This window comes from Musa acuminata, chromosome BXJ3-8 (genome assembly GCF_036884655.1).
Source record: "Musa acuminata AAA Group cultivar baxijiao chromosome BXJ3-8, Cavendish_Baxijiao_AAA, whole genome shotgun sequence".
Lineage (NCBI taxonomy): Eukaryota > Viridiplantae > Streptophyta > Magnoliopsida > Zingiberales > Musaceae > Musa > Musa acuminata.
In genome coordinates this window covers 4,484,153-4,503,191 of record NC_088356.1, presented here as the reverse complement: position 1 = coordinate 4,503,191, position 19,039 = coordinate 4,484,153, and the positions used below count along the sequence as shown (strand labels likewise).

At 37.1% G+C, this 19,039-nt stretch overlaps 2 protein-coding genes across 5 annotated transcripts; both read right to left on the bottom strand.

The window, feature by feature from the left end:
* Positions 1–683: 683 nt before the first annotated feature.
* On the bottom strand, positions 684–9,359 carry LOC135646093 (pentatricopeptide repeat-containing protein At4g35850, mitochondrial-like). Of its 2 annotated transcripts, none has more exons than XM_065165239.1 (13): positions 9,219–9,359; positions 8,957–9,098; positions 8,708–8,870; positions 8,490–8,555; positions 8,222–8,319; positions 7,372–7,489; positions 7,083–7,289; positions 6,917–6,993; positions 2,913–3,003; positions 2,158–2,223; positions 1,976–2,053; positions 1,613–1,714; positions 684–1,262 (listed from the first exon to the last, which is right to left on the bottom strand). In XM_065165239.1, exons 1-13 carry the CDS (start codon positions 9,247–9,249, stop codon positions 1,167–1,169), a joined length of 1,335 nt encoding a protein of 444 aa, XP_065021311.1. In that variant the 5' UTR covers positions 9,250–9,359; the 3' UTR covers positions 684–1,166. The 2 variants fall into 2 exon arrangements, with proteins under 2 accessions (XP_065021311.1, XP_065021313.1); XM_065165241.1 differs by having other exon boundaries at positions 8,957–9,095.
* A 715-nt stretch (positions 9,360–10,074) lies between these two features.
* Positions 10,075–18,631, bottom strand: LOC135585999 (sodium/hydrogen exchanger 1-like). Of its 3 annotated transcripts, none has more exons than XM_065163902.1 (14): positions 18,288–18,631; positions 18,064–18,185; positions 15,611–15,708; positions 14,804–14,863; positions 14,648–14,694; positions 14,365–14,559; positions 14,220–14,266; positions 13,935–14,001; positions 13,717–13,817; positions 13,489–13,590; positions 12,764–12,902; positions 12,613–12,675; positions 11,396–11,479; positions 10,075–10,748 (listed from the first exon to the last, which is right to left on the bottom strand). In XM_065163902.1, exons 1-14 carry the CDS (start codon positions 18,465–18,467, stop codon positions 10,413–10,415), a joined length of 1,641 nt encoding a protein of 546 aa, XP_065019974.1. In that variant the 5' UTR covers positions 18,468–18,631; the 3' UTR covers positions 10,075–10,412. The 3 variants fall into 3 exon arrangements, with proteins under 3 accessions (XP_065019974.1, XP_065019976.1, XP_009412083.1); XM_065163904.1 differs by having other exon boundaries at positions 14,449–14,559; XM_009413808.3 differs by lacking the exon at positions 18,288–18,631 and adding an exon at positions 16,395–16,561.
* Positions 18,632–19,039: the final 408 nt, after the last annotated feature.

The window sequence follows — 19,039 nt, the reverse complement described above, 5'->3', positions numbered from 1 at the left end:
AACATTCTATAAAACGTGATGTTATATGTTGATGATTCAATGAATCCTTTTTTCCTCCCTCACCTAAATCTTTCGTGAGAGGTGTGTTGAAGACGCGAAGTGGAGGTAGGAAGGGGAGAAGGTGGTCGGGGGGGCGGCGTGGGAAACGTGCGGGCAGAAAGAACTCGACCCGTCGGCAACGACGTGACAACTAGAAAGAGGGAGAGAGTCACCGGTTGCCGGTCACGATCAGCCAAGTCTCGCTCGCAAAAAGAAGCATACTTCTAGAAGTCCACCAATACTGTGATTAATTCCTAGGTTTACATTTCGTGGGTCAAAGGTTAGCTTAGCTGTGCAACACAAACATTATCCGAGTTTGTGACCTGATCAATAACCATCGCTTATAATTGATCAAGACATCTTGACTACACCAACCACCGAGATTATATATGGCAAAATTCTCATGGACAACCTGGTCAACTGTGATGGCTTGCAGTCGCACCGACTGTAACTTTCTCTTTGCATCTTTTCCATAGATCAAATATAGTCGAAGACTGGCAACATCGTTGACCATTAAACACTTCACATGAATCGGCACACAGCACACAGTGAGAGGACTCTGATTAAACTGAGGGATAGGCATAACAATTGCTTGATCAGATGAATGAAAGAAAAGAAATGGGGGTGTTTAACTTCAGCTCATCTGAGGAACGTAGTTCTGCAATCAAATTTGAGGAACAAGAGCTTTGTTTCATGACTCAAATATAAGGATATAAGCATTGAAAGATTTAAGACACCAAAGCAGACTCAAACTCGAAAAAATCAACAGCAGCCATGGTTGAGCTTATTCACCAACATTGGTTTCTGTTTGTTTCATTTGAGAAGTTGTCAGGTTAGAAGATTATTTGGGTGGAAATCTGCGAGTTGCTGCGAAACTCTCAGTTGGTCTTCTGTGTTGGTAAAACCAAGAATGATAGATCTGTAGCATAAACTCGATGAAATGCAACTTAAAACCTGCTCTCAAGCAAGTATAAGCGGATGTACCGGCTTTGCTCTTTGGTTAAGTACACGACTTAGCTTCACTGTTGACTTCAAGACTGTTCTTGTGCTTTCTTCTGGATTAAGTGCACAAGGAGACAACACTCATGGCTCTAGAAGAAGCATCTCAAGGGCATGACGGATCCATACTAGGTGTTTCTCCTCCCTCCAAATCTAAGGTTTAGATTGTCATACATGCGCCCAACCAACACAAGCCTTGGATCATCTGCTGGTATCTCCCTTTCCTGAAAAAATCAATGAAGACATGCACATAATTGCAAGTTGCAAAACCGAATCTGTTAACACTGTGATAGGACCAAGATAGATTCAAGGCTGCACAAGTTAAGAAAAAAGGCATCGGTCTTTTACTCGAGAATGACCGATGTATGGCCAGGTAGATAACGCTTCAAGGTCTATGAATCTAGTCGTTAGCTAATCCCAAATAGTTTGGAATGTAGATATTAAATCTTACTGCTTCTGACATAAGTCTCTGAACCTTCCTAATTAATGCTGCTAAATCTTAGTGCTTCATGTATAGTCTGCAAAATTTCCTAACTAATACAGCACATATATCGGTAATGAGATGGTCTGTTACCTTTAAACCTTCATAATAGGCCTGCACTGCAGGAAGAGATGGACTGATCCTGCGGCTTTGCAAAAGATCCCATACATAATTGGCAGTAGTGTATCCACCCGTCTGTACAATTATGAGTTTGTATTAGTATATTCTCCAACACCACCAAGCCTACAAGCCTACCGTCTTTTTCAGGTAAAGACCCAAGACCGGATAATATGGATGGCAAACTCGCAGTGCAGCATTGCCAACAAAAAAACATGGAACACAAACTTGTTAGGTTGAATTATCTTAACAACATGATCATGACTCCAATATGAGGTATCACAAGAGCAAAAGCAATAGATGCAGACCATTTTAGTGGCTAAACATATTGCTAATTACCTTTTCTCCTGCTGCTGCAAGAAGAAGGTCACTTCCCATCTTCGGGTTCAAGAAGAATCCTCTTGCATACATTTTCTCCTATAAGATGATGAGATTAACTTTTTATATTAGAAAAATTACCTTATCAAATAAAATGGTTCAGAAGTGTTAAATCAACATCCAATATTTGAAGAATCAAATACCAGATTCTCTTGAGCAATTTGCATTCCTCTAGGAGTATATCCAACCATTGCTCCTTCAATCAAGGTCTGTACATTACACATAAAAAAAAAAAAAAAAAAGTAAAAGCTCAAGCAGAAATTTTATTAGTGACCACAAAGACTTGATTGTGTTGCGAGAAATGATCTAAATGCCACGATATGGCAGAATAGTGGATGTAAAAAGTGAAAATTGTTTCTTCATTCTTTCACTTCCTTTGCCCTTTTTCTTAGATGGGTGAAATGGAAGTAACTGCAATTGTCAAATTGCTCCAAACAATTAGCAGGTATAAACTTAGTTTTGACTTTTGACAAAGTATGACTTAGTTTTATGCTTTGATATCCATATATTACGTTCGGTAAGGTTTGAACTTCAAGAGTAATAACATTCACAGGACCAGTATCAACATACAACCACATTTATCTTGCAAGGTTTGTAACACTCGAAGAAGTCAGCCAAAGATGGAAAACCGGGTCAGGTAGAAGTAAAAGAAGTTTGGAAAGGTATTCAACCTGCAATTCTGACAATTCAGGACACGGAAAATCTTATAGAACAATTAATGGAGAATCTGGGGATTGCAAACCTAAAACCCGCTTACTCTCGTATTTCTTCTGTCATCTCCTCCTTATTTTATCATGCATCCAAAACCTCACACTTCTTCCACTAGAACAAGAAATATCACATGGATATAGTAGTGAGTCCATACCTCACGTATCTGAGTATGATAATGTAAACTTACCACATACAACTCAGCAGTTGGGGGTCTTGAGCTTGTATACTCTTCAAAGATCTTAACACCAGAGTCAATATCCTCACAATTGAAGTAACACCTATCCCCAAGGCCATTTACAAACATCAAAAATACCAGTCAGTACTCAGCTGCCAAGACTTAACCAAGAAATGCTTCAAAGCTACAAACACAATCCTTGTAAGCAAGGCATTCTCGCTAGGAGAAAATTTTCAAATGTCTAATACATATCTACTTGTGTCGGCGGAAGAGAAAATAATAAGCAAGCTAACCAAGATACTTTACACCAGTCAGACCAATCAAAACATATAGGATGAGGGTCAAGGTGCCACTTAAGTGACAACTAAAGAAAGACATCAAATTATAATGACCCTTATGTTATAGCATAAAAAAAAAAGAAATAAAGAAAGGCAAACAGGAAATGTAATCCATACATGGCACTGTATATTGTCATCTCGGACCATGTGATTGAACCCTCCATATGTGCAATATCATGCAAGCCTTGCAGGGTAGTGACATAAATGCATCCTCATATGTGGCTGTATGAACTGCTTTCTAGAACAATCATATAATGGTACACTTCTTTTGATGCATATATTGCTACAAGAAAAGATGGATGTATACCCAAGTCAAATAGGTCATGAGTATACATTGTCGTAAAAGGTCTTCGAAGCTTCAACTGACTTGTAGATCAATCCACACAAGACTTAATTTTAACAAACCTCCTATGCATTTAAGTTATATAAGATTTACATCTAAATAAGGAAAAATAATCTTGATGAGCAAAGTGTTCATAATATAACTTGTATTTCCCTTCAATTGCTCATCTCGATAGGATAGAATAATTTTCCACAATGTCATACTCCTTTCCAATTTATCTAACTTTGCAAAGAAGCATGGATCGCTCATATTTTGATTGAGACCCATAATTGCTAATGCTCCAGTTATTATGGCTTTTAGCATGTTTGTGATTTCTTGTTGCTTTAATATAATCTCACTACTTCTCACATAACTTCAAAGAACAGATCAATAATTTTCATCTTGCTCCGAGGAACATGTATGCGTACCAATGAAAGATCAGAAGAACCACTAGCTGTGATATTTACATGTACGTCCTCAACCTTCTATGTACTTGATCTTCACATAAAAGATAAAATACGCCCTTAGTTGTAAAGAAGCTGAACTAGTTTATAACATGCTTTAGCCACAATGTTGTATATAGTTTATTTAATCAACAGTGTTCTTCGCAGTTGATGAGGATGGACAATCTACTTTCTTCCAACATTATCATAGCATATAGTTTTGTCTCAGAAAGTAATCTTCTATATGGCCTCTCATCTATAGTAGGTTACAAAAAGAAACAAGAGCAGTGATATCACGGCTCCAGCAAAAGAAAAGGAAAAGCATCCATGAAATATAATTTAATTAAAAACTTATGATAATTTTGTCATTAGGGAAAAAAACTATTAAAATGGTCGCAAGAAACTCCCTCCTTTCCACAAAATACAAACATCATTCTAAAATGTGCAATAACTAGTACTGGATCACAAGAAAATGGGGAGTAAATATTCAACATTTCTGTCAGAACCTAAATCAGGAGTCGATTGTAATAACCATCATGATCAAGTCATGCGAGGTTAACCTGTCGGTCACAGCAATATTCCTATAGCAAAACAAAACAAAAATATCCTCCAACCAAACCTTTCAGTCAGATACCCTCAAATTAAGTATCTATCAGCCTAAGTATATGTGAAAGAGAATAGTTCACAATATGTAATAACATGTTTGAACAACAGATAGCCTATCACCTTTGCACCACAAAGATTAGCAGCTAACCACATTTAACTCCTTAGCCATGGGTTGCATGTCATGGTTAACCCAAGTTACAAGTGCCCGCACTGGACAAGTTCTGGAATCAAGAAACACATCTATGAATCCTGTTCACGGGAATGCTAGCATCCTATGCTAAGGGCATTGGTCTTCCAAAACATATTTAAACCCACTTTTTCATAGAAACACAAGCTATTAAACTGACAATCACCTGTTTTGCAAACATAGGGGAGAAGAATTTACTCTAAAAATAGTATATTCTAGAAACACAGAAGCAGTAAGCAAAAGACAAAATTCAAACCATTCACAAGCTTACTCCATAAAATCAACAACCTAAAAACAAATAGCATGGCATCAGATGGTACTTAGACACTTCAAAATGTCTTCAACACCAAAAGATGTAATAGGTTGGTGGCCATATATCTTGCAATACATCCTCAGAACTGTTCGATAAATGACTAAATAAATCTAAAACAATTTGTTGTGATTAAAAGGAATCTAACTGATTTATGATGACATTGGAACGTTATCAGGAACAATATGTCTTAAAAAAGAATTCTGGTAAACTAATAGTCAAATAAACCATATATATATATATATATATATATATATATATATACATGTGTATATATATATATATACATGTGTATATATATATATATACATGTGTATATATATATATATATATACATGTGTATATATATATACATATGATTTAAGCACCAGATGTGGGCCATGCATGACCCTACAGTAGAAAGTGACCTTTGGCACCAAGATTGATGAAGAAAGTTAGATAAAGGTTGTGTATGTTTACCCTTCCAAGATCATATATTGGTAGGACTGCAGTGATTTAAAAAGCGCTAGGCGTCAAAAGGCGCCAAGATCCAAAAACGCCCAAGGCGCTAGGCGCTCGCCCAGGCACTCGCCCGAGCGAAGCGAGGTGCTAAAATATTAAAATATATAATATAATTAATAAATATAATTATTTAACAACATTAAAATCAAAATAATATATTATTAATCTAATAAATACAAATACATTACTGTTATTAGTATACTGTTAACAGTATACTTACGAAAGAGGAGAAGGAAGAGAAGTGTAAGGGAAGACCGAGGGTGCAGCGACAGCGATAAAGGTGAGCAGCGACAGCGAGAGCGGTGACAGTGGCAACGGCAACGACAGCGGCAGCGAGAGCGGCGACAGCGAGAGCGGTGAGCAGCGGCAACGGGAACGGGAGCGGCGAGCGGCAATGGCGACAACGGCAGCGGTAGCGTGAACGGCGAGCAAGGTTAGGGTTGGGCAGAGGCAGCTGATATCAGTTCTTTAGTTGGTTCGATTGAACCAACTAAAGCACCGGAGACTGAACCAGACCTAAAATGCTGGTTCGATCGCCTAGTTTAACCCAGGCGCTCGCCCAAAGCGCTCGGCGCCTGGGCTTGGGCGAGCGCCCAGGCGGCGCCTCTTTGAAGCGCGCCGCCTGGAAGTGAAGCGAGGCGCTCGGGCCTCGCCTCGCCTCGCCCGAGCGCCTATTGAAATCACTAGGTAGGAGCCTTGTACACTGGGCCAAACTTTAGCACATGACCCTACAATCCATATTGGTGACTCTGGCTACAACTAATTAGGAGGTCAGGTACCAGTTTTGTTGTAATTAAAGGATACATTTAGACTAAAAATTCTTTATCTTTTCTTGGAAAGTACTTTTTGTCTGCCACACCCAAAATCCCATTCTAACCTAACCTTACAGATTAAAAAAATATCTTGCATAACATAGTACAATTTTCAAAAGCCTTCATAACTAACTGAAAACTGATAAATAGTCACTCTAGATTATCCCATAAAAAGGATGTAACAATACAATTTTTATACTACCACAAGTTGGTTGAACATTATTTGCTAGAACCTGAGTGTTACATATTATTATCAAGATTTAACATTTTTCTATAATGATAACAGTTTGATACTTTCATATTTCATCAAGTTTCAGTATAACAAGACAAAATTTAATTTGAAAAAGAACAATAAGACAAACTAATAGTAGTGCCAAAACAATCATCCACAATGCATCAAATCAAAGATCAGCATCACTATGACAGGATTATTACAATTATTTGATCCCAAGGATACAATATGTAAGCAGGAAGTCCATTATAAATTTTTTACTTACCTCATTGCTTGCATCACGATGAAAACATCATAGGAATAACCATCTCTTTTGATCGTATCAAGAAGTGTTTCCACTGTCTACCGGGAAAATAAAAAACAAACGATATTTAAGAACTAATATTGCAGCAAATTCCAATACAAAAACTTCATATAGATTTAAATTGTACCTCTTTGCTCTTCAAATCTGCACAAGCATTCAAGGCTACATGATAGACTGTTAACTGTCTGTTTATAAATCCTCTTCTGTGCACAAATTCTGCAGTAGGAATGTTGTACAACTCTTCCTCTGACACATTCATCATAACATTCTCTCCACTGTCTGTTGAGGCTTCGATGGAAGACCACCCCTTCGATTGCTTGACAAGCTCAATAATCTTTTCACAAAAAAGGCAGAATAATACATTAATGTCCAATGTAACATATGTGAAAGGAAAAGATAAAACCTGCATCACATACTTTTGCAGTGGTCTCTTCAGTAGTAGGTAGCTTGTTTTTAAATGCAGTTATAAGTCCAGCATAGCAAAACTTGTTTAACCCAAGACCGGCAGCAGTCATGTCACGGACAATGGCATAGCTGTAATGTAACTCAATGGTTTGCAAGCAGTCATCATAGAGTAATTATAAATCCAAATAAAAAGGACAGAAATTTAAGAATTAATTAGAGATAAATTTTACATCAAGATTTGCTTGTCTAAGGGTTGGCCAGTGAAGAAACATACATAAGGTCACATTTCATTTGTCCATAATATCCAACCAACAGCATTAGCTATTGTAAGCAATGTGCAGCATGAGACATGCATGCACTAGACTTCCATTCACACCTGGACTAAATCTGTTTGTCCAGCAGTCTTATGTTTCAAACTTGTTAGTCTCAGTGATGTATGTATTTTCTAGATCCATGACCACTTACTAACCAAATACAAATATCACGGTGAACCAGCTACTAGTATATTCAGATGTATTGTGTGTTTAAAATGTCTCTACAAGACAGTGATGAATGTATTTTCTAGATCCATGACCACTTACTAACCAAATACAAATATCACGGTGAACCAGCTACTAGTATATTCAGATGTATTGTGTGTTTAAAATGTCTCTACAAGACAGTGATGAATGTATTTTCTAGATCCATGACCACTTACTAACCAAATACAAATATCACGGTGAACCAGCTACTAGTATATTCAGATGTATTGTGTGTTTAAAATGTCTCTACAAGGCAGAATCATTCCACTGGCTTCCAGTCCAGTTTATGAAGCAACCTGTAGACAGCTAGTAGGTTAATATATATCATGAATAGACATACACTTGGTCGGTCCGGCCTGTTGCTGCAAGAGCGTTGAGGAGACAAATGTAGGTTTCACCTTTCAGCTTTACACTGTGCCTCTTCATTTCTTCCAAAAGCTTTTCCAAGAACAAAATAGAATCATCAAATGTGAACAATGTTTTGGAGGGTAATAAGTTACAAGTAGCAAACACAAAATCTTCATTACCTGTTAAGCCTTCCTGACATAAATCAGGAAACTTAGTAAGACAAGAAATTCATGGAAGCTGACAACAAAAGAAAAACTCACCTTGATCGCCGTATCAGAGCTCTTGCATTTCCCACAAGTTGATATCAAGAAGTTGTACAGATTAACCTGTTGAAATTTTAATAAAATTTCAACTCCATTACCTCCAAAGCTTAACAAACCCCTAAACCTAAGATCTCGAGGAGTTACAGTCATCACAACTCATTGAACAGACAACAATAACTAACAAATAAGAAGAGGAAGTCTTAAAAGGAACTGACATCAGGGGGTAAGCCCATGGCTTTCATTTCATCCCGAAAGAAGAAGGCATCCTGGAGCCGACTCCCCTTCATGGTGCCGACGATAAGGGCGTGGAAGGTGTCCCGCACCGGCTGGACTCCATCAAGCATCATATCATCATACACATCCCTCAACAAGTATCCTCTAAAACATACGTTACAAATACCATGAGAATTAGTAAAAGCACAGCATCGAGTGACACAGGAAATGAGGGAAACAAGCGAGCTTGCCTTCGCTGGGCGATGAGGGATCCGATGACAGTGTTGTACTCGGAGACATTGCTGGCGTAGTTCCTCTTCGCGTACTCCGCCGTGTCCACCGAGAGAGGCCGGGATTTGGTGAGCAGAGCCAGGAAGCGGCCACGCCGAGCTACTTGAATCAAGCAATGGGACATCGGGGAGGACGGATTCAGCTTTTGATGTGAGATTCAAGCAAAAACCATCACAAAAACGAAGCAAATTCGCATCCGAATCGATTAGGGGATCGATTTACCGCTACTGGGGAAGCTCTTCAGAATGTTCATGGCGAATCGGTCAGGGGAAAGAGAATGAGACCTCCGTTCCTCCCCCGATCGCAGTTTCCTTCGATCTCGTTTAACTATGCAGGCCGGTTTGATTAAGACAGACAAAAATGGTCGAGTTAGGGTTTTGACGAATGGGGATTTACGAGGAAAGAAAGTTTTCGATATCATCCCTCACAAGTTTTGTAATTACATAAAAATCCCTGAAACGTTGAAATTACTCCAAATATCCGAATCATTTAGTATCGAATAATACCACGAAAGAAAGAATGTAGTTAAGTATTGAAGAGTATCATAAAATAATAATATTCAAGTGATTAGACTATAAATCCAATGAGTCTATTAATTTATTCTTATATTTTTAAGAAAATCAATTCGATAAGTAGATCGGATCGATCAATAGATTAATTCTCACTTTTCTTAATCCGATGAACTATGCATCTAAACACACTTGAAATTTAAAATTATATACCAATTTAAAATAAATGTGTGTGTGTAAAAGAAGTGTGATTAATCCAACTAATAAAACAAATTATCATATAACTCCTGGAAGTAATTAATATTTTGTATGCATTCAGGTGGGATGATCCTAAAAAGTCATATGTCAACTTAGAGATGATCAAATCTAACTTCATCAATAAGAATTTGATTCAGGTTTATATTTGATTGTCTCACTGCAAATGTATGCATCTATGGTTACCTTTTCCATGCAGCTTTATACAGTAGTCAAAAGACATGATATATTTCAACAGCATGCAGCAGCTGTTCATCTGATGATGATCAAATTTGGATACTTTCTTTTTGTGCTATCTTCCATTTCCAAATGCATGGAGAAAAACCGAAAAGCATGCTCATAAAATACAAATATTGAATATACAGCAAAGGTACTTCTGTATGTAAATCATACATTCTTTGAAAGCATAGAGATATACACTTGCTAGCAATTGGTAGTCGATACAAGCGAATAGATCCTGCTAAGATCTCGACAAGATCCAATATACATGCACAAAGATACTAAAAATATGTGTTGATCATGATACAAAGTGGCAAAATTATACTAAATTCTAGAGTTTTCCGTAGTCAGATATGCGTCTATCTGGAAGGCATCGAGTACTGACTATACCAGGAGCAATTTGATTTTATCTTGGAATAATGATTTTTTTGGATTATTCCCACTCGGGGACACTACGTTCGACCGGTGAACCAGGAACAAATGGAACGAAACCCCGGCCACCAAACATTGGACGCATGAACGCGTCGTCAAACTTGCGCCAATAATGATGAACAGAGCGGGATGGTGTTGTCAGAAGCATTCGGAGGTTCGTTGGGCGAGGTATACATTGCGCTGCTTCAAGCTCGGATCCCTGACCATTGCCTAGTAGCGGAGAAAGGAAAGACTTTGGACTTGAGGGCTCAGATGAAACACTCAGAGATCTGGTGAGGTGCTTCGAGTTTGGAGGCAGCAAGAAGTAAATAAGAGGCTTGGTCATCAAACCAAACACCTAAGCAAACAACAAAAGCATCAGCAAATAAAATTTAAAATACAAACATACTAGAACAATCAAACAACAAAAATTTGATGTGTTTTTGTGGTCATCTTAAAGAAGACAATTTCACATATTCATTTTTTTTTTCTTTAGCAGAACAAGAACAGATCAGAAATCAAACCCAGTTAACAAGACATAAGCTCCTCACCAACATGACCTCTGTACAAAGGTAGGATACTACATCCAGCATATTTATCATTTGCTTTCAAGGGTAGATTGAATGAAGTATATAAGATGCTCTAGACGAAAATACTCATAGCAGATCCCAAATGATGGTAAGTTAAAGTTACATAAGTAAATAATTTTTTTATCTTAAAAAAAAGAACCATCACTTAGAATTTGTATCATAGGAGCATTGCATTAGACAAATGAAGTTCATTTCAACATAAACGATTATAACAAAGTTAAGTGGATCTTTTCCGGCAGAGAAAGCAAACCCAAAGAGAATAGATGAAACATACTAGGGGAAGCTTTATAGCATTCAACATCCAACAGCCGAAAACCAATACATAGTTATAACAAAGCCAATGCTGCAATTCAATAATTGAGCTAGCATCACACTGTTCTAGGACCAGGCCTCTGGGAGATGGAATATATCTTACCATTGTACTGAAAAGAACAACCGTGATGGTACTGGTGATCATAAATGCATTTCCACGCTGCTGAGTGTGACCAGATCTAGTGAACTGCAGAAGTAGCATTTATCACTTTATCAGCATAAAAATCTTGCAAGTTGTTTGACAAGCAATAATCTATAACATGATATATACTTGCAGAATATGCACAATACTTGACATGTTTATATCATAGTACTTCTCAGTATGTAAACATAATTTGATGCCAATATAATCAACTATCTAAAATTTTTAGAAAAAAGGATGTATAAGCTTGCAAGTACAATCTGATGTACCAACTGAATCTATTACTAATTTAAATGATAATATTCCATTTCTCGTATTCTGTTTCAATCTAGAAATGGTTCACATAGAGAGAATAATCTTGGAACATAGTAATGCTTATTCAAGTCAGGCATGGGATAGAATTTTTGGGTAGCCATCTGTGACATGGTGGGGGCAAGTCTTGCCTAACACCTTATATTTACCATTCCAAATCCTCCATGTTTCATTGTCATATTCTGAAACTCACCTTTTAACAAGTGATACAAGAGCCACATCTAGATTTATATGGTAGCATGGCACTTGGAATGCACCATTTGTTGAGTTACATCCACCATGGTGCACAAAAACCACGTGTGCTATGAAGACACGTACTAATCCAATTTGCACCCATTTGTTTCACAATGATGATTTTGTTCTAAAATTTCAAATATTTCCATTGTTTTCGTAATTTGCATTAGCAAAGTTCTCTGCTACCAAAAATTTTAAAAGAGGATTAAAATGAAAGCAAAGACAGACCCCTTCAAGCAAAATCCCTGCTTCACAGCTAACACAATATATAGATAACATCAAACAATTTATTGTAGCCTATCAAGACTACAGCAAGACTTTAACCAATAATTTATTTATTTTTACCTACTGAGATGCCAAAGTATACAATGTTGTACTAACACACACAGTAGGTCCAAGAGGGTACCAATACAGGCCAGTATTTGACATTTTAAACCTTGACCAATAAAACCTGCTTTTGCTTTTAAAAACCAAGAACAAAGGATAAATTTTCTCTTGATTTTCGAATTTAAAAGAGGAAGTGAAGACAATGAATGCCCATGCAATTGACGATAATTATGAAACAGTAAAAGAATTCTTCTTGCGCTAGAAAATAACAGCTATCCATTTTATTGATGCAAGATCATGTTGACCTGATTGTAAGCAAGTGCAATTGATACCGCGCCTCTCATAAGACCTGCCCACCAAATTATAACCTGTTGGTAACCCAAGACATGTCAAAAGACTTGAGATGCAAACAAATGGTCCAAAATAAGCAGAGTAAATAAGAGTCGAAAAAGTTACTTGTTGCTTGAAGGTAATCTTGTCATTCTGAGATTTTTTAAACAAATTGGAGATGAAGGACAGTGGAAAGACAAAAGCAGCTCTGCCAACCAATACCAAGCCTAGCAGAATTGAGCTCACTCCAAGTGATTTTCCTGGGCTGTAGAGCAGGAGACATGGTTAGCTACCCAGGTAATCAATCACATAGCATTAACAAACCAATGTATGCAGAAAACACAGATAATATATGTTTCGAGCATTTTTTCTGAAATTGATGATTGAAGAAAGGAAAATTTTAAGGTACAATTTTGTATTAGGTACCCATCATAAAAAAAATTATTTAGTATAAAGTTTGGACTGACACATGATGGCAAAAGTCATATCAGGACACACTTTTTTTCACACTCTTAATACCTGTAGGAGCATAGATTAGCAATAAAAGGTTGATATCATGCTCAGAAAAGGCTTCTTTTGAACCAAAATTTTCTTGTAATTTAACTTTTCTTATAATTGAATGAACCAAAGTTATTTATTTCAATAGATCCAGAACATTATAAAAAAATAAGTAATTTTGATCATAAAAGGACATAATGGATTGAAATATAACAATTAGGAATTGACAAAAATATTGGCATCTGCTAGTCAATGAAATAAAAAGCTGAAAGAATCATGAAACTGTATTGTTCTGTTCTATAATGACCTGTATGACCTATGCAAAACATGTTGTGATCAGAAACATAGCGAACCTGTCACTGACAAATTTCCACTTCTCAATGTCTAATGCATCCGTTCCAACATAGAGAAAAAGAAAAACTTCAGCAATAAATGACAATGTTGCAAAGGCATGCCTGAAAAGACGAGCAATAAAAGGTCAAAAAATTTTAGTCTTTTATACAAGCCTGAAATGGAGATAGCTTAGGACGAGAAGCAGCAACATATGCTGATAGTTACAGAAAAAAACAATAATAATGTACTTTGTGGTGATCCTAGAACTCTCTGTCACATTATGCCAGGTGTAGTGTGACATTACTATTCCGCAGAAGAATACTGTAAGAATTCCGCTTAAGTTCAACAACTGCAATACAAATCAAGGTTTAGAAGCAATGATCTCAGTCTAATCTCAACCAAATCCAGCATACTGGAGATGTAAGAAAACTGATGTTTGCATAGTGATTTTGAAGAAGAAACTCACTTCAGCCAGCATATAGGAAAGGTAAGCCATGAGTATCATAAGAGCAACTTCTCGATCAGTTGAATGTCTGGATAGGGGTCAGAAGCAAAAGCAAGCAAAGATATATTTAGAGCAAGACCAATTTAGGATATTTTATTTACAATCAGATCAAGTTCTAAAAAAACACAGCAACATTCAATTGAACCTTTAATCCTCTACAATGGTGCTATGCTATGAATACTTTCCTACATGTGGAAAATATGTGAAAAACGGAATAGAGAAAAGTATGACTTTCTTTTCACAAACCTGCCAAAGTACAATTTTTTAATAATATAAGCACTAAGCAATCCTGTCTGCAAGCCAGAGGGAAACATATCAGCCAAAAAATATAACCAGTAAAGCAGCAGACATGCTCATAATAAATTATCACTGTTCACTAATCAAAACTTACAAGTGCTCCAAGCAAGGTGCTACTAGCAAATAAATAAAAGAAGTTAGCAACAAATTTCAACAGAACTGTGGCATCAACATGAACCAGATCAAAATTCTGGAGTGCATTAAAAAGCACCACTGATGTAGCATCATTTACAACGCCTTCACCAAAGACCAAGCTATAGAGCAAAGGTGTCTCGTCCTGGTTAAGCACCTGATTTTCAAGTAACAAAAATTCTAGAATCAGTTATGTTTTGCCTCATATAAGAAACATGTAAATCATATCTGCTATAATTGAGAACCTGCAAAGTGCACACAGAATCTGTTGCAGAAAAGATTGCCCCAATTGCTGTATAAACAATAAAATAATAAAAAAAATGAACAATAGCAAGAGCAAGAGAGCAGTCAGTGAAATTATGTATAGTATCAAGCAAAGAGTGCACTGCAAGAGTATTTACCAAGATAATCTCCGACTTCTAGTGCACCTATATCCATTTTTCGGAAAAATTCCACGGCACCTGAACCAAAATTGAGGTCAAGAATGAAGTAACCTGACCGTGTAAATTTTGTTGCATTCACAAAATCAAAAGAGAGGAAGGAAATGCATGATCCTGATCATGTAAATGTACATAAACTATTCAAAGAGAAGAAAATATTGCTGAAATTCACAGGAATATGTTGATTGCCTAAAAATTGAAGGCAGATAAAGAATTTAAATACGAATTTATTATAGAGACATGTAAAATCACTTCTTAGATCCTGTATTAGGGCATAGCTTCCCTGTGAGCTACTTAAGATACTACCACCAAAGTTCACCAACTTAACCACAAGCTAGAACTTGATCATTTAACTGTATGCTTCAATTTCTTGCTCATAAGAGTCCTATTAGACTTTTTTTAGGGACAGGACCAGCTGATAATCTTCAACCATAACCTAAGTCAATAAAAAATGATAACCCTTCACGTTAGTTCTACAGTGACTCTAGATCAGCAACACTGATGTTTTTGGATGTCTTGATTGTCTGTTAGGTTAGTTTTGTTTCCAATCCATTTTAGCAAATTATTATCAATGAGTCACTTACTAACCATAAATGATGAAAAAGAGAAGCTAACATCATGATTTTCCCTTAAAATACAGCAACATGTATAACTGAAAAATCCAGTTCACAACTTAGAAAATGCAACTATTTGAAGAAGATAATGTGATGTCCAAATGACGGAGACAAGCTTGTGCATGTCAACTCATGTAAATCCTTGTTTCCTTACCAAGTGAGATTATGACGAAGGAGATCAATGTCCCAACTGCACCAAACAGCATAATTGTAATAAAGTTGCGGAAGAACTGTTTTTTCTTTACTTGGAACCTGGTCCACAAGCAAACAAGTTTCTTTTTTAAATATATTTGACATAGCCATTTTTTCTCGAAAATCTAAGAGTTTAGTTAATCTAAGTGTACTTGCAGAAAAAACAAGAGACAAGACACATATGATGGAGCAAGAAGGGGCTTGAACTTGGTTAGCTATACAAGGTTAAGTCACAATAACGGTAATAATAACCATAATCCATAGTGGCATATGATAAATATAAATCCAAAGGAAACAACAGAATCCTGATAATTTTAAGAAATATAATATGAAAAGCAAGTTTCTAGTAGTTGAAGTGGATTATTGACTAGCTAATAAAATGAAAGGCATGTGCCTTAATAACCTTAAGTTCCCAATTCTAACACGTTGGTAAGAAGGCTGAACTTGAAATTAAATTGAAGTCTGTAAAACAAACAATACATGAATTATTTATATTGAAATGATGCCAGATGGTTAATGAACATGGTCCAATTTTTTCTATATTCCTTTTGCCAACAGATAGCTAACAGTAAATGTTTAATGAGAAAAACTGTGATGATTAGTATTACCCCCAACGATCAATGTTTCAAACTGAATACTGCAAAAACCATATATTATAATATAATTGGCTTGAATCAGGCTATTTTGCATGAAACTTGGGCCTTTGTTGGTTGAATTCTGTTCAGCCTACATTCACACTCACTCACCTTAGGAACAAGTCATTTTGTAGCCGCATAAAGCATCAACGCCACTGCTGCTTCTCAGCACTGGGGACAGGATCGGAGAAGAGAACGGATGCCAAACAGGAGGCTGCATCACACACGTCTTTATATCACATTGCTCTATACCATTAATTTTTCTTGTGGGAACATACCTGGTGCCACACACACTAAAATTCTCATGCCACAGAAGGAACATGAACCGTGCCACTCAAGGACCAAATCCTCAAATCTAGTGAGATTTTAAGACCATGATTACCACACTACAAGAAACAAAAAGTTGGACCTGTATACACAAAATTTTTCATCTACTATTGTTAACTTAGACTTGAGCTTTCTGAGACATGTCTCTGCACCCACTCCATGCAAGTAGCATAATTGCTTTCCACTTGGATCCTTGAAGATGATAGGAAAGCTAAGTTGTGGACCATCCACGTAGACCACATGAGCAAGCTGGGCCACATGTGATGTCCTAAAAAGGATATCAACTAGATGGTCTGTTCCTAATATTTGACGTTTGGCATTTCAGCCAAGTGGCTAAGCCATATTCATGCAAGTAATCAGGCTTAGGCTACTGGAGCCATGACAAAAATAGTCAAAATTCACGTGTTAGAATGACAAATGAACTCATCTTCATCATCACTGGGACAAAGGATCAAATGCTTTAAATAAAAATAAATAAATTGTGACCATCTTTGCTAATTTAAGATATTCAACAAGTTCTAAATTGTGACAACACTAGCTTGTTTGGACAGACATTTAAACTGTGCTCGATGGATCTGCCAGCATGATATCAAATCTCAATGTTTGCTTCAGCAATTTATCATCTATACTTAGTGTGAACACTGCTAAGACTCCAGTAAGATCAAACAATGCTTGATATAATGATGGGACTTGCCAGCCATTGGCTCAATGCAGATTTGTTCATGTTGTTATCATACGAAGATATATGCTAGGAATTGGTAAATGAACATGGTAGATATGCACTGACACTATGCTCAGTTGCATTTACAAGATGGGCATCCTTGATTCTCACTATCACGTTAATCACTTTTAGATTGGATATTTCACTGAAGAAGTATGAATACCTTTCTCCTGCTTCATCAAACACCTCATATCACAAGACATTATCAATGCCACGCATTTCATGATATAAAATTACTCTTTTAACCTAGTTGTCAGTACCTACATGAATTAGTCAGAGTTTCCCATAGATTTTGTGTTTGAAACAAAAGAAGTGTTCCTCCTGAAACCAGAACAAACACAGCCCTCAGGGAAGGTAGCACAAGAATTGACTGGGGGATTCGTTTCTTTTATTTTCTCCTGGAACTTTTATTCCCATTTAGCTAGATTGACAAGAACAAATTTGGTTAGATATACAATATCAAGTGAAACTAAAGAAACTACCTAATAGTGTGATTCATAAAAGTAATAACACCTTGTTCATGTCTGAAGCAAAGAAATTTTATCCAACATACACAGCTAATGAACAGAGCAACGAAGTAACAGTTCAACTAACCCAACATCACAATCATAGTTCATCTGAAAAAACCAACCTTGACGCAGTTTAACTCGATGAGATGAGCAAACCTACAGATCACCTGTTTGGGGGTAGTAGAAGGAACAAGTCGAATCGATGTAGCACAGGAGAACATACCCGGCATTGAAAATTATCGGTGGGAGGACGTAGATGAAAAAGAGATCTTCACTGAACACCATTATATGAGAGTTGTTCTTCCCTCGTGTGGCGAGACGAATTATGAAGCCGGTGCACAGCCCCTGCGATCAAACCCACCCCGATTCACCTCATCTCTTGGGCCAAAAACCAGAAAGATCCCATCTCACCGCAACGGAACAAGAAAAAAGCAAGCGGAGACTCACGATGATCAAAGCAGTAATGGACTCATTCATCCACCGGTTCTCCTCCAGCAGGTGGCCGATCACGATGCAGGCGCAGATGAGCGTCACGAAGATGTTGATCGACACCACCGACGCGTGATCGGAGGCCTCGAGTCTCGAGAGCCCCAGCTTCATCATCACCGCTCCCCAACCGAAGGCCATGGCATTCCCCCCGGCCACAACACTCCCGACAAAGATCTCAGCGTAGAAGGCGATGCGAATCCAACCTCGGCTTCTTGGCCGCGAGGAGATGGAAGCCGTGGGCTGCTGTCAATGATTATAGAGGGCATATATGCACGGCCAATTTTAGCTTCCGGAATCCGTCCGAGGCAGAATGTGTTTGCTGTCCTCTACGTTGCAGTTGATCCGCTGGCTTGTCACGTGTCCACAATAAGCCATCGTGACACGTTTGTGGTTGTCATTTTTTCGCTAATATTTTTGTATTATATATTTTGAAATATATATCTATTGAAATGGATTTTGAGTCCTTATTTTGTATATATGTTTGTCGATAAATAGAAATTTAATTTCTTTTTATTATAAAAATAAAAGGAGAAAAAGGACATCGATCACGAGATTTCCGGCACGGTGAGTTGGAACGTCTGACTCGGTGGCGGCAGGCGTGCAAAGTCTGGAAAGTGGCATTTCTTTTATTATGTTCATTTTTATCATTATAAACGTCAATTAAATTATATATATATATATATATTAATGATTAATAATGAAAGGAAAAA